General features: G+C 35.9%; 1 protein-coding gene across 6 annotated transcripts in view; it reads right to left on the bottom strand.

The window, feature by feature from the left end:
* PDE8A (phosphodiesterase 8A) overlaps positions 1-14,292 on the bottom strand; it is a 263,475-nt gene that overhangs the window by 62,061 nt on the left and 187,122 nt on the right. For all 6 annotated transcript variants that reach the window (XM_074233948.1, XM_074233949.1, XM_074233950.1 and 3 more), the window contains 5 exons: positions 14,141-14,219; positions 11,929-12,066; positions 4,919-5,007; positions 1,064-1,115; positions 919-961 (listed from right to left, as the gene is read on the bottom strand). In XM_074233948.1, coding sequence (XP_074090049.1) covers positions 919-961; positions 1,064-1,115; positions 4,919-5,007; positions 11,929-12,066; positions 14,141-14,219 — 401 coding nt within the window. The remainder of the gene's footprint in view (positions 1-918; positions 962-1,063; positions 1,116-4,918; positions 5,008-11,928; positions 12,067-14,140; positions 14,220-14,292) is intronic.

Below are 14,292 nucleotides of genomic sequence, written 5' to 3'. Positions count from 1 at the left end.
TTAGGGCACAGTGGAAAATCTGGTTAAAATGTGTTAAATGACATTATTGTGGATTCCTGTCTCAATTCAATTGACACTTTTAATGAGAGTCATTTCTTGATTCTCTAAGTTGTTAGTTCCACTCCTAGGCTCCAATTGCTTTATAGGTTACTTACTTATTCGTGTACCTATGGTTTCTATCCAAAAGAATATAAGCTCTTTGAAAGCAGGGACTGTTTTTGTTTTTGCCTTTGAATCTTATATACCTGGCATAGGACCTGACACATGGATACTTACCAAGCATTTACTAAACTAGAATTGAATATAGGAGAAAACCTTTTATCTATAAATAATACAAAAGTCAGCAAACCCATGTGCAATTGGTATTCTGTCAAGTCTCAAAATAAACAGATCAGGCAGGTATAGAAATATCACCTTGTTAATTAAAAGTTATTTCTCTTCCAGGATATTATAAAATCCTTTCAATGTCAAGGGGTATTTTAAAGTTTTTTTTTCTGCATAAATTTATCAAATTTAGAAATCACACAAGAGGAGTAGTAATAATGATATTACCAGAGAAATAGATGATCAGAAAAAGGGGCTCATTGCATGGGGATAACTGAGGCATAACTCACATGCTCTACTGGCATCTGAATAATCCCCAGAGACCTAGAGGTAGGGATCCTCAGTATGCCGGTGGGTTGTGATCTATATTGTTGGAAAGTGTGATTATTGAGAATGATAGTTCATATTTATATACCATTGTAGGATTGGCCAACAGTTTTACGTACATTTTCTAGTTTGATCCTTACACTAATGATGAGGAAAATTACTCTGAGAGAGAGGAGGTCGTTTTGTTATAATCACATCACTATCCATGCTGATGAGACATAGAAACTTTGGTAGAAATATTAGAAGAAGGAAAACATGTCATCCTACCTGTTTGAGATTCAGCCTGAACACGTTCACACGTTTTTTCTACCTATAAATGAATACTCAGAGACATTAGTTCATGTTCCTTAATTATTCATTCATATTATTTTTGCTGGAATTGCTATTTGGTAATAGTCCTCTTTTTACTGACCTTATTGATGTCATTGCACAGTCTACTAATGGACACATAGTGTCTAATCTTTCTGCAAGCAAAAGAAACAACAACAACATTATTTTCTTTCTGATTCTCCATGCTGATTAAACCAGTCTAGTTTTCTTTTTTGAGCCAACAAAAAACAATCAAAGGTATTAGCCAGTATACAAAATGCTCAGGGCATGATATTTACTTTTCTGATTTCTATCCAAGGCCATTGATAAAGGAGCAGGGGGTCTAGGAGCATCCATTTGTGTCTCTGTAGAAAGATGAGTAACTCTTTAAAGAAAACAAATTCTTCCCTACAAAGGAATGAATCTTATGCTCAGTAAGTACGTCACTGGGTCACACAATGAAGCAAAACTTGTCTATCAATAGAATTCTGAGGCTAAGGGTAGGGAGGCAGTGCTTTGACTGGAAATGGCAAATAGAAATTTCTCCCATAAGATACTTGTTTCACATTCAATGCAATTATGGCCACCTCTTGAAAAACTTAACCAGCTTAGTGATGCCCAGGACAATGAGGCTATTCTTCAATAAACACTTAGATTAGAATCTGCCTTGAAAACGTCAAATTCTCCTTAATTTATCCAGATTTGCTTTCACAATACAACAAACCATTTCAGCTGAGCTCTGAAGCTGTCCAGTTCTCTTGAATATTTTATGAACTCCAGGAAAGGAATTTATGAAGAGGCTTTCAAAGTTCTTTCTAAAGTTTCCTTAAAAAAATGAGAAACTTGCTTTTCTCATCCCCATAACTGAGGACATTTTAAAAAAAATTTCCCATTTAGACCCAGAATGGGAAAGAAGTGGTTTTTCACAAATTTAAAAGATATCCAATTTCTGGAAATTCTGAACCCACTAAAATTGGGTTGCATATAAGATAGTTTGCTCCTAAATAAATATTTTGTATTTAAAAATTATAACTTGTTTGTACAAGGATGACAAATATATTATTTCAACTTGGGTTTGATTTTAATTATTAGTGGATCTACAATCTGATGAACTTTAAGGAATCCAGTATCTTTGTTTTTAATGGTTTATGAAAAGTAGTAAAAACCTGATAGCACAGCGACCACTGATATTTTGGGAAAACAAAGGAAATTCTTATCTTAGGGACTTTGCAATTTTCAGAATCATAGACATACAGAATTCAATCATTTTCAGATAAGATGGGGGGGAGGAATTGAAGCACAACTTTCATCCCACAGAACCCTACCTGATTGGTATCATTTTTTGAGCTACTGTCATCAGCAGTTTTTACTTCCTCTAAGGCTACATTGTTAATACATTCAGACTTCTTAAAATTGATGCTTTCTAAAACTGAAAGAAACTTCTCTGTTCATTCTCATGGTTTTTAAATTTTTTTTTAGTTTAGTATACATCCTTCACATGTTTCAAGGCCTAGAGGAATCTGAAGTAGAGGAAGACAGAGAAGGCATCTTATAGAAACTTCAACGTTCACTGCAGGTGTGCGATCCTAGCTCAGACTCAGGAGATAATTTTTTTTTTATTCTACAACATTTGAAGAAAATTCCTAATAAGGTCTCATCATATCAGAGTAGTTTATATTCTGTAATCCAGACTAACATAAAGACAGTGTTATCCACACTTACATTTCTGCCTTTTGTTGATTCCAAGAAATTTGAAGTGATTATTAATAACTATATACAGTTTGATATAAAATTTTCCTTTAGAAGAGTTTTTAGAAATTGTGTTATGGGAGAAGGTCAGTTAGAGCCAAGTAGCAATAAAGGAACTATCTTAATCACTTTACTAATAATTCTAAATAATAATTACATAATTTTTTTGGTTCTTTCTTTGTCCCTGAGAAAAAGTCTGAATTTTTCCATTTTCTTTTGTAGGGTGTTTACTATATCTCATTGAAAAATTTGGGTTAGTATTTGTTCATGGGCTATATGTAAGTCAATGTTAAGTAAAAGCATGTTTTCTGTGTGTCATCTGCAGGGTCTGGAAAACTCTGCCAAAATTCTCTTTTATTTTCTTATACTTTCCTGTGATATGTTGAAACCAGGATGGAGAAAGTCATAATGTGGAAGAGGATAACTATAGTTTCCTATAGTTCTTGGGCTTTTTCATGGTCCTTTGCTCTAAGGGGTTCATTGGAGTAGTGCCAGATTTAGTGTGGAGACTAAGTTCTTTAGTGTCCTAATACAACTCAGAACTTCTGAACTCAATCAATACAACCCTAGCCTCTCCCAGTATCAGAGAATACAGGTGTGCATAACCATGCCCATGGATTAATTTTTTTTCTTTACTGGATAGAGAGGTAAAACATAAAATAAAAAATACATGAAATTATGTATTTATAATAGCTTTAGTTTCTAATTCTAATAGCTACACAGATGAATTTGACTGACATAGTTTATGGAGTGGTCAAGTCTACCTTCTCTTCCATCTCAATTTTTGACTTAGATATGTTTGTTTGTGATTCTGGTAATGATGGTAGTTATTTAAACATAATATTTATTTTTCTTTTGGAGAAGCTCATCTAAAAAGTTTTTCTTTTCATTCCTCTGCTGTTCTGTCCACTACCTCCTTGCATCTTTCTTTAGGTCTCAAGTTCTAGTGATGATTTCCAGTTAACAGGCGAATATGTCACTTCCTCAGCTGGAGAAAGAAACTTATCCCTAGATATAGCTAGTTCTCTACTATTATCGTGAGAATCACATAGCCTGCCCAACTAACAGGTGTTTTCTTGCCCTCTTAACAAGGTCAATGAAATCATTGTTTTCCTATAGAAATTCTTGCTTGTGAAGATCCTTATCAATGATAATGGGGCAAAGTTGAAATGTGGTTTCAACTCCAAGATAAAATCTGGAAAGAATGAAAATTGTCATGATATTTTACTAATAACCTAAAACTTCAAAAAGATCTGATTCTAAATAAATTAATAGTATTTTTTAAAAAAAAAACCCAGCAGGTATTGCAACTCTGGTATTCCTAAGAAACACTCAGAAGATTTTCAGAACTAAGGTCTGAATAACATCATGTATTATGCTGGAGAATGATGAAATTCACACAGTTTACCAGGGACAACCAATGAGAACTATCACCTCACTCATTCAATGCATTCAGTGAAAAATTCTCATGCATCTAGTACATACCAAGCACTGGGAAAAACAAGAACAGAAACAAAGCACTTTTGGATTTTCTCATACTAGTTACATAAATGGGAATAAATGTGAAATCAATTTGCTATTGAACAATAAATTGAAAGTGTAGCTTTTTCTGCTTTATAGCAAAAGTACTATTAGGAAAAAAAGGTCTGGACTATGTAGAATAATACATTTCCCCAAGCATTTTTTTCTTCATTGGCAATGCCATTTGTAAACTGAACATTTTGTTTTCAGCCTTGTAGCTAAGGTAAGAGCTTAATAAATACCTGCTGACTTGATTTGAATAGTATTGCCTATGTGTGCCTGTATGTGTATCACTTCAGAGACTTTACTTAGCAGCACAGGTAGAAAAAGGGGGCCTAAAAGAATTTTAATTCTTTTAATTAAAAGAACATTAATTCATTCTTGTATGGAAGACAAAAGGGAATGGGGATAATTTTGGATAGAAGACATGGGAAAAAAACATTCTTGAGAGAAAGATGATCATCCTTAAATCCCCTGAAAACAATCACTTCTTTAAAAAAATCACCATTTAAAAAATAAACAAACCATTGTTGTGAAGATTTCAGGAGATGTCAAATTAATTTTCTAGATAGTCTATGACTTTGCTGAAGTTTTTAACTTACTCAAGTAGACATACTGTAAAGGTTAGTTTTGAAGCAGCACAATAGTATTATCTGTTGATTGAAGCACTGGATTTCTTTCTACTCACCCTCCCTGTCCGATGACAGGTATTATCTTCACATTTTGTTGTATATTATCCCCATTTTTCTTTTTGGCATAATAAATTCCTTGCCACTCCTATAAATGGAGTTCAAGCATCATTAAATTTTGTATTCAAAACAGAAATCTCAGAACATTTCTCAGTGTGTGTTCCAATTCATTTAACTGTACTAAGGCACTTAAGGATAAAAAGTGATCTAAACCCCAGACACAACCTTTTCCTCATCGGCTGGGTTACTGATCAAGGTTCAGAAAGCCCATGTGGCCACTGGTCCAGAGTCAGACCCTTTGGGGTCAGAGGCACTCATTATAAACTAAGTAACTTTCCGAAGTTAAGGTCTTCCAAACTTGACATATAAAGGTTACTGGAATACCAACCCTAAGGATATGACAGCCCTAGTCTGTTTCATTGATCCAGGACTGCTAACCTCTGTCCCTGTTTTTTGAGGTCCTCTGAGTAGCAGTAAAGAGGAAGGAGTATGACTTTTGAATGAGAAGAACTGAACTCCAACCCAAATCCACCACTAGCTGCCTGATTGATTGTGGACAGGTAACTGGGCCCGTTTTTTCTGATGTCAAATACAAAGACTTCAATCTCTAGACCTAGAATCTTAGGACCTCCAAGGACCTTCCAGCTCTAAAATGATGAGGCTGGGATACTAGAGACTAAAAGGACTCATCTGCATCCAATTAGTAAACAATAAGCATTTATTAAGCACCTACTATATGCCACACACTGAACTGAGCACTTGGAAATCAGGACAGAACTGAAAAAAAAAACACCCTCTCTTTTCTGGGAGCTTACATTATATCAAAAACACACCTGGGGCAGCTAGGTGATGCAGTGGATAGAGCACTGGCCCTGGAGTCAGGAGGACCTGAGTTCAAATCCAGCCTCAGACTTTAATAATTACCTAACTGTGTGACCTTGGGCAAGTCACTTAACCCCAATACCTTGCAAAACCCCCCAAAACAACATGGACTCATATAAATATATAAATAACATATATAATTAGAATCAAAATAGTTTGGGAGTGGAGTACACTAGCAGTTAAAGGGGAGGAAGAATCAGGAAAGGCTACATATACAAGGTAACTTTTAAGCTGAGTCTTGAAGAAACCAGACAAGAAGAAGAGGTACAGAATTCCTTGGGTGGGGGACCACCATGCAAAGACTCAGAGACTAGAGATGGATGAGTCAGATCAAATGTACCAGAAAGATCCAAAGGATCTTTAGAAGGCAGGAGAATTTCTCTCCCTCTGGTACTCCAGAAAGAGAAGCAATAGGACAAGGATAGTCCAATGGGGCCCTGAACATGGGGAGCAGAGTGGTCAAATGGATTCTAGGATAAGTGATAAGGGTTAGAGTGTGTTGGTATTCTAAGTCATATGTAGGTCAGAAGAACAGATGGTCCAGATAAAGGCAGTTATCAGTGGTCAAGAACAAATAAGGAGTCATAAATTCAGGTACACAAGCAAGTAAATTACAGTACTAGTGATCAGAGCATGGGATATGATCCTGATCCTGATATGAAAAATATTTTGTTTACAATCTACCAATATATTTGCCAGGGCAGGAACTGAGGTCAATGCAAAGCAGGGAAGTGACATAGAAGGGGTATGGATTTGGAGTCAAAAGTCCTTAACTCAAATCCTAGCTCTGCCACTAGCAAGAACTTGGATAGGTTGCTGCCACTAGAAAGTGGGTCTCAGGTTCTTTATCCATAAAATAAGGCAAATGTACTAGAGGACTTAAGAAGTCTCTTCAAAGAACTACATATTTGATCCTCTAGGCTTTTATTTATAGAAGGTAATCACTAAAACTGATTAAGGAAAGAGAAAACTGATTGATAAAACACAAACTAAAGCAATGGGAATAGAAAAGAAGGGAAAAATATGAGAAAGATGTTAAGAAAAAAACAGAAAGATCTTAGTGATCAAATGGAGGGGAATGGGGAAGGTAAAGATTCAAAATGACCAGAAAGATTTGAATGTTTGTGATTGGAAGGAAAGAAATGTAGAAGGATGAGTAGGTGGCGCAGTGGATAGAGCACCGGCCCGGGAGTCAGGAGTACCTGAGTTCAAATCCAGCCTCAGACACTTAATAATTACCTAGCTGTGTGGCCTTGGGCAAGCCACTTAACCCAATTGCCTTGCAAAAACTAAAAAAAAATGTAGAAAATAAGGGCTTTATTCTAGGGGAAAGTGATGAGCTTGGAAGACAATGATGCCTAGGGTCTATAAATTTCATCAACTTGATCCTTTCCCCTTCTCATGGCCTCTATATCTAATTAAATGCCACATCCTCTTACTTCTACCTCTCTCTCTCAGATCCACACACTTCATTTCTCTTATATAGCTACTAAAATTCAAACCTTAATTACTTCTTAGTTGTGCTTGAGCAATAGTTTCCAAATCAACCTCACTGCTTTTGTCTCTCCCATCTTTAATTCATCTTCCACACCCTTGTTTTAATAATCTACTTAATGATGCTCCTGACTGCTCATGTCCCTCCCCTGATCAACCAACTTGATTCTGGTACCTCAGGCTCTGGTTCCATCTTCTTTTTCACTCTCTCTATCTCATCCAAACTGGACCAGTTGCCATGTTTTCAATATACACTTTCATCTCCTGCCTGAACTAAAATAAGCATTTATTAAGCACCCACTATATGCCACACACTGACCTGAGCACTTGGAAATAAAATATATTGGTAGGCCATAAACTAAATATTTTTCATATCAGGATCAGGATCACATACCATGCTCTGAATTAAAGTCTCAAAAGTCTTAGTGCAATTTTTAAGTTTAATTTTAAGTTTAAAACAAAGACCTTACAGAGTACTTCATGTAATGCAAAGCACTTTGCAAACGATAATTGCATTTGAACCTCCCATCAACATTCTACCTTCCTTTACAGATATGTATCCATTTTACAGATGAGGCAATTGAGACTCAAGAGAAATTAAGAGATTTGGCCAGGTAATGCAGCTAACTTTTTTTTTAGGTTTTTACAAGGCAAATGGGGTTAAGTGGCTTGCCCAAGGCCACACAGCTAGGTAATTATTAAGTGTCTGAGGCTGGGTACTCTTGACTCCAGGGCCGGTGCTTTATCCACTGCACCACCTAGCCACCCCGGCAATTGACTTTTGGAGGTAGGATTTGAATACGGATGTTCTTGACTCCAAATCTGGAACTCCATTCAAAGCAGAAATGGTAGATTGGACCCAAAACCAAAACAAATAAAAATCCACAATATCTGGTACAATATCTGGAAGATGGGGAGCTATTTAACCAGTGTTTGTTTAATTGAATATTAAACAAATTGAGCTGTAGGTGATGGAAGAACTTTTAAGCAGGGATATTTAGCCTGTGGTTGGAGACACTCTACTAGAGTACAGGTGAAAGGTCACAGAATCTCAGATTTGGGAGTTGTTTACACAATTGAAGCTAAGAATACTGGACAAGTGAGTACAACGAGTAGACAGAGTAGACAGAGGGGAGAGAAGCAGAAGAGTGCAGTATTATGAAAGCTAAAGAAATATAGAATTCCAAACCAGCAAATGCTACAAGGCAGGACTTGTTTTATTATTTTGTTGGTTGTATAGACTTAAGAAAATGTTAATAATAAAGATTAAATTGAAAAATTTGTTGTATGTACATTTTTCCTCTTGAAGAGTTAGTTATTAAACATTTACCAGTATACTTTGCTTATACTCCAACGGGAAAGATAAGTGTATACATAAGTACATAGGATGTTGAAAAAAATCTTAGTGCAATTTTAAGCATATGAAGTTTAAAACTGCACAATAAATGTATCAAGAAAAAGTACAAAGTAGCTAAATATAAGGTAGCTAGGAGAGAGCCGTGTATGAGTGAGGTTGAGAGGACAAAGACAGTAAAAAATTTAGACATTTTAATTAAGTTAGACTTAAGTGTTCTGAATAATTATAAAAGACCATATGTATTTTTACAGTGGTATAAACATGTAGTTTTGAATTTTGAAATAAATTGGCTACAAATATGAAATTTCTATTTTTTATTTAGCCAATATTACACAGATTTTTTTGCCAGATCAATATGAAAAAAATAAGATATTATGTAGCTAGGTAATATAGTAGAAAGTATGCAGGTCCTGTAGTCAGGAAGACCTGAGTTCAAATGTGACCTCAGATAATTGCTAGATGTATAAACCTTTTTCTGCCTTAGTTTCTCAACTGTAAAATGGTGATGATAATAGCACCTCTGTCCCTCAAAGAATCATTCTGAGGATTAAATAATATAATGTTTGTAGAAGTACTTAGTACATAGTAGACACTTGATTCCCTCCTTCCCTAACTCAGTTCTCTCTTCATCTTTCTGTTTATTCATAAAATGGAAATGAAAAAGTTTTCTGACCCTTCATTTCTAAATATATTCTCACTTAATAATCAATGAGTCAGCTTCTTGCTTCAAGTACTTCCAAAGGTCTGTGGTTTTATAGGTCAGGAGAAAGCAGAGTGAGGAGATGATGTGTCCTTCCTCTACTTTCAGCAAAAGTGACTATGACTTAAAAAATAATCAGCTGGTGCCTTACTTTCTTGATGATAACCCTCTCTGAACTTGGCCAAGCAAGACCATGAATGACAGACACTCTCAGATCATGGGCTGGTCTACATAGAAGAAACCTTTCCCTATTTGGAGGCTCTGCCAAGCTAGGGGAGCTAGGTGGTGCAATGGATAGAGTACTGGATTTGTAATCAGGAAGATTCATCTTCCTGAGTTCAAATCTAACTTCAGATATTAACTAGTTGTATCCTGGGTAAGTCACTTAAATCTTAAATGAGGTCATGCACAAGACTGATCAGCAGCAATGAGAACCCAGAGCAAGACTTAAGGGGAGAAAATGAGTCAAAAAATTAAGAAATTGCTTTTTATCCTTTGCAATAAGTTTTTTGTTTAAAAGAAAAATAAAAACTAAATGATCTTGCTTCTGTCCTTTCTGAGAAATGCAAATACCTCATAGGGTCACCTTTGGAGGAAAGCATCTAGTAAAATATGAAGAAAGTATTATACAAATATGAACATGGGTAATTTTCATTGGCCATGGATTTATTAGCCCTGAAATTCATTATAGATGCCACTAAGACTTATTAGCCCTGAAATTCATTATAGATGCTACTAAGCATGAATGTGGATGCTTTTTGTCCTGTCTACACTATGCAACAGAAAGACCAGGGAGGTGGCTCATCTGAGGGTGTTAAACTTGGAGTCAGAAGGAATTGAGTTAGAATTCTGTCTTGGACTTCTGCAATCTGAATGACCCTGGTTCACTATCTCAGCTTTAGTTTCTTCCTCTGTAAAAGAAAGATAACAATAGCTCCTCCCTCCCAGGGTTGTGGTTAGGATCAAATGAGATGTAAAGCACTTTGCAAATTTTTAAGTACTGTATGAATGTTAGTGATTATGAGGATGATAATGATCGATTCTATGGTGGACTATGATTGCAGATAGTGAGTTAGTCCAGAATTGAACCAGAGGAACAGAGTGAGCTGGATTGTGTTTGGAAAAGTATACTGGGTTTTCAGTAGTCTCCAGATGCTCCCTGGCCCCCAAATCACCTTTGCATTTTGAGTATTTAAAAAAAAATAAACAAAAATGTTCTTCCAGTCATGTTGTATTGTTGCAAAACTTGGAACATAATAGTCTCCAAAGATTTAAAGTTAAAGGAGATTCAAAAGGCCACAGAAAAATACACAGTGTACACAAAATGCCACTGGTGTGTTTGTAACCATGACCCATGTGCCAGAAGTGAAATAGGGAATATCATCAAGGAAATATATGAACAGAAAAGCAAGAAGGGTGGTTACATCAGAGAGAGAAGGAATATAAGATAGGGCAGTCTTAAGCTCTGTCCTCTCCCACAACATATAAAAGTAAAACTCAACATGGTAGAAGATGGAAGATGTATGGGAGAACACAGAGATAAAAGCATAGGGGAAAGAAAGGGAAGGGAGTTGTGATTTGCATCAAAGGAGGGAATACCTACATTGGGGAGCTCAAAGATCCACTGAAGTGGTCAAGTAAGAAGAAATAATTGCTAGTTGAGATACAGATGTAGAAATTACATGACATTTCTGTTTTTAGATTGGTTTAATTGTTCTAGTTCCATGCCTCATCCCTTTAAAGGAAAGGAGTTTTGTAGGTCAGGCTGGCTATAAAAACTGCAGCACAGCTAAAGGAAAGGTTTAATCAGTAAACTGGAGAATTATAATTGTTACAAGTTAATCAGTAGACATCTAGCAGCAGTTTGATGTCTGAGGAGAGGGAACAAGTTGGAGAACCTTGCAAGTTTGCTTTTGTTTGTAATGTTTCCTCAGTTTTAACACATTCTTCACTCATTGAAATCCTACATACATTTCAAGGTCCAGTTCAAATACCAACTCCTCCCTAAAGAGAAAGCTAGATGATCCAGTAGGTAGAATCAGAAAGACAAGTTCAAATCCAGTCTCAAACATTTACGACTGTTGGGCAAGCCACTTAACCTCTGTCTACCCCAGTTTTGTCAGTGTAAAATGGGGATAAAAATACCTACCTTGTAGGTTGTTGTGAGGATTAAATGAGATAATATAAAAAAGCACTTAATATAGTGTCTAATATATATAGTAGGAGCTATATAAATGCTTATTTTCTCCCAAAGGCAAGTTTTCCTTCCTCTTAACTGTCAGTGTTTTGTGCACCACTGTGCCTATTCAATTTTGCCTGGGAGATTAGGAGGTAGGGTCAGAGATAGGGAAGATGGGAGGGTGGATTCTAGAGGAAAGATGATGTATTCTGCTTTTTGACATGTTGATTGTGAGATGCTAAGTGAGACATGAAGGTAAATAGACTGCAGGTAACTCAGGACTGGAACTGTTCACACAATTCTCACTGAGATTGGAATTAATCTGTATAGAGGGAGGTGACTACTGATCCCTTGGGTGGGTGGGGGGAATGAAAGAGTTTATAAGACTCTTACTTACCTTTCCTATCTTTATGCATGAATTAATAGTATCCAGGAAATCAGCTTTTTTTTCATTTTGAGGCACTTCTGTTAACTCCTTACCAAGTAGTTCACCTGTTTGATAGCCCATAGCCATTTCAAATGCAGGGTTGACATACTAGGAAAAGAAAGAGGAAACTTGTTAAAAATCAGAGCTGAAAAATTAAGAGAATGAAAGATACTGAAGTCCGAACTTAACAGACTGTCCTTGACCATCATCTTATTTACTAAGGTATTTTACCTGTCCAAATTTAAAGACCATCTAATTAGGTGATTGTAGTGTTCCTCAAAGCCATTGAGGACAAAACCAGGAAAAAAATGTTCTAGTTTAGAGAAAAGATTCATCTTGGGACCTTCAAGAGGGGTTTTGATTCTCATAGTTTCTCTGAACTCTGTAATTTGCCAAACTTCAATCCCTTATGTGCCTGCTTCCCAAATTCCTTACTTGGGTTGGAGGCAGTTACCCTTGCACTTTTGAAATGGTGCAGGGAAGGGAAGATGTAAAGATACAAAGCTGGCTACAACAAGATTTCCTGATGGTATAACCCTCCCCCCCCATACACACACACACAGGTAAACATGTGATATCAGCCACACAGATCACTATGACAGAAGTGTGGAAAAATGGGGAATATGTTGCCTTCAACATCAAGATGATCTAAAAGCAGTTATTAAAGACTAAGTTCAGGGCATTGACTCAGCACACTGGAAAGGGGTTGGTTCAGGCTTAGACTAGTTGCTACCTATGGGAGAGATGGAGTAAGATGTAATAGGGCAGGGAACTTTTGGGGATAAGAGAATGATAGTTCTATTCTACCTCTTTAGAGTTGACTGAGGATTCTGAATTGAAATTAATCCCCTTAAAATATTTTCAAATTTACCCTGAACCCCAAAGAGGGACCCAGAATTATCTTTCTCAGTATATTTCATTAACTAACTTTTTTGGTATATGTCAATGGATTCTTTTGGAGGTTTAGTGAATTCTGAGGACCCCTTCTCAGAATAATATTTTATAATGCATAAAATAAAATGTATAATATTACAAAGAAAACCAATTCTATTAAAATAGAGATCTCAAAAAAAGTTTTTTAAACAAGTCCACAGACTCCTGGTTAAGAACTCCTGCTATAGCAGGATGTTCCAAGAATAGAAACCTCATGTGCTGACTCACTGACCCAGCTAATCTGTCCAGCAAGGACAGTAAAGGAGAACATATTGGCTGAGAAGCATGTTGAAAGAGGACCACAGTTGAAATCAAAGCTTCTGACACAGAATTATTATGATAACAACTATATACAAGGAAGAGGATAGCAAATCTTTCTCAAACAAAATATGAGAAGATAACAAATGTGGGCCAAGTAGCAGAGAAGGGGATCCCTAAAGGAGAGGCAGATCCCTCTGGAACAGATTCTTTTTCAAACAATTTTTAATTTAAAATTTTCTGAATTATTTGGAACTTGGATGTGATATATACTATACATCATGAACTGAATAAACTTAAAAAAGTGTGATTTCACAGAATGATGGAGTAGAAAAGGAATCTAGATGGGATTGGGAATCAGAAGACTTGGGTTTTTATCCCAGAGTATTATCACTCATAACTGTACATTTTTGACAAATCTGTCAAAGCTCTCTGACCCTCATTGTCCTTCTCTGTAAGCCAGAGTCAATGATGCTCATACCAATGACATCCCCAGTGTTGTAAGGCCCAAATGACATTACATGTTCAAGGTGCTTTATAAATAAAAAGTATTTAATATGATTTTACATGTATAGATATATAAATGTACAGATAAGGAAATTGTACATGTTATTTTCAGAACTCCAAATGAGATTATTGAATTTCTTTTGCTTTTAATAGAGAAAAAGATACAAAATAAATGTGATTATTCTCACAAAATTTGATAACTCCTAAAGTTATCATTAAAAGATCTATCAGTCCACTTTAAAGAGAAATATATTTGATTTAAATGAAAGCTTTTATCTCATGTTAACTTTCATGTTTCTTGAATCTTAGAGATTAAAAATAGTAGCTATAATTCAATGGATTTTCAACTATGAAAATATTCAAAGCAAAATAACAATTAACCCTCTCACTTCCCTCCAAAAAAGGAGGGGAGAGGGATTCAGCACCAAGTCCCCTAAACCAGAAAAGCACATTTCTGCTCTTTAGAAAAAAGTTTGTCACAAACCTGTATGATGTGATCTTCATTTTTAATTTCAATGGCTTCTTGACTTTTCTCTAGTGCTGTGAATATTGAATTGCAAGCCCTTTGTGGGTAGAAAAGAAGAAGTGATTAGAATGGATGTAACTATACAGTGCTTTCATTGGAAATGAATAGAA

The sequence above is a fragment of the Macrotis lagotis genome, chromosome 4 (genome assembly GCF_037893015.1).
Source record: "Macrotis lagotis isolate mMagLag1 chromosome 4, bilby.v1.9.chrom.fasta, whole genome shotgun sequence".
Taxonomy (NCBI): Eukaryota; Metazoa; Chordata; class Mammalia; order Peramelemorphia; family Peramelidae; genus Macrotis; species Macrotis lagotis.
This window is presented reverse-complemented; position numbering and strand designations above follow the sequence as displayed.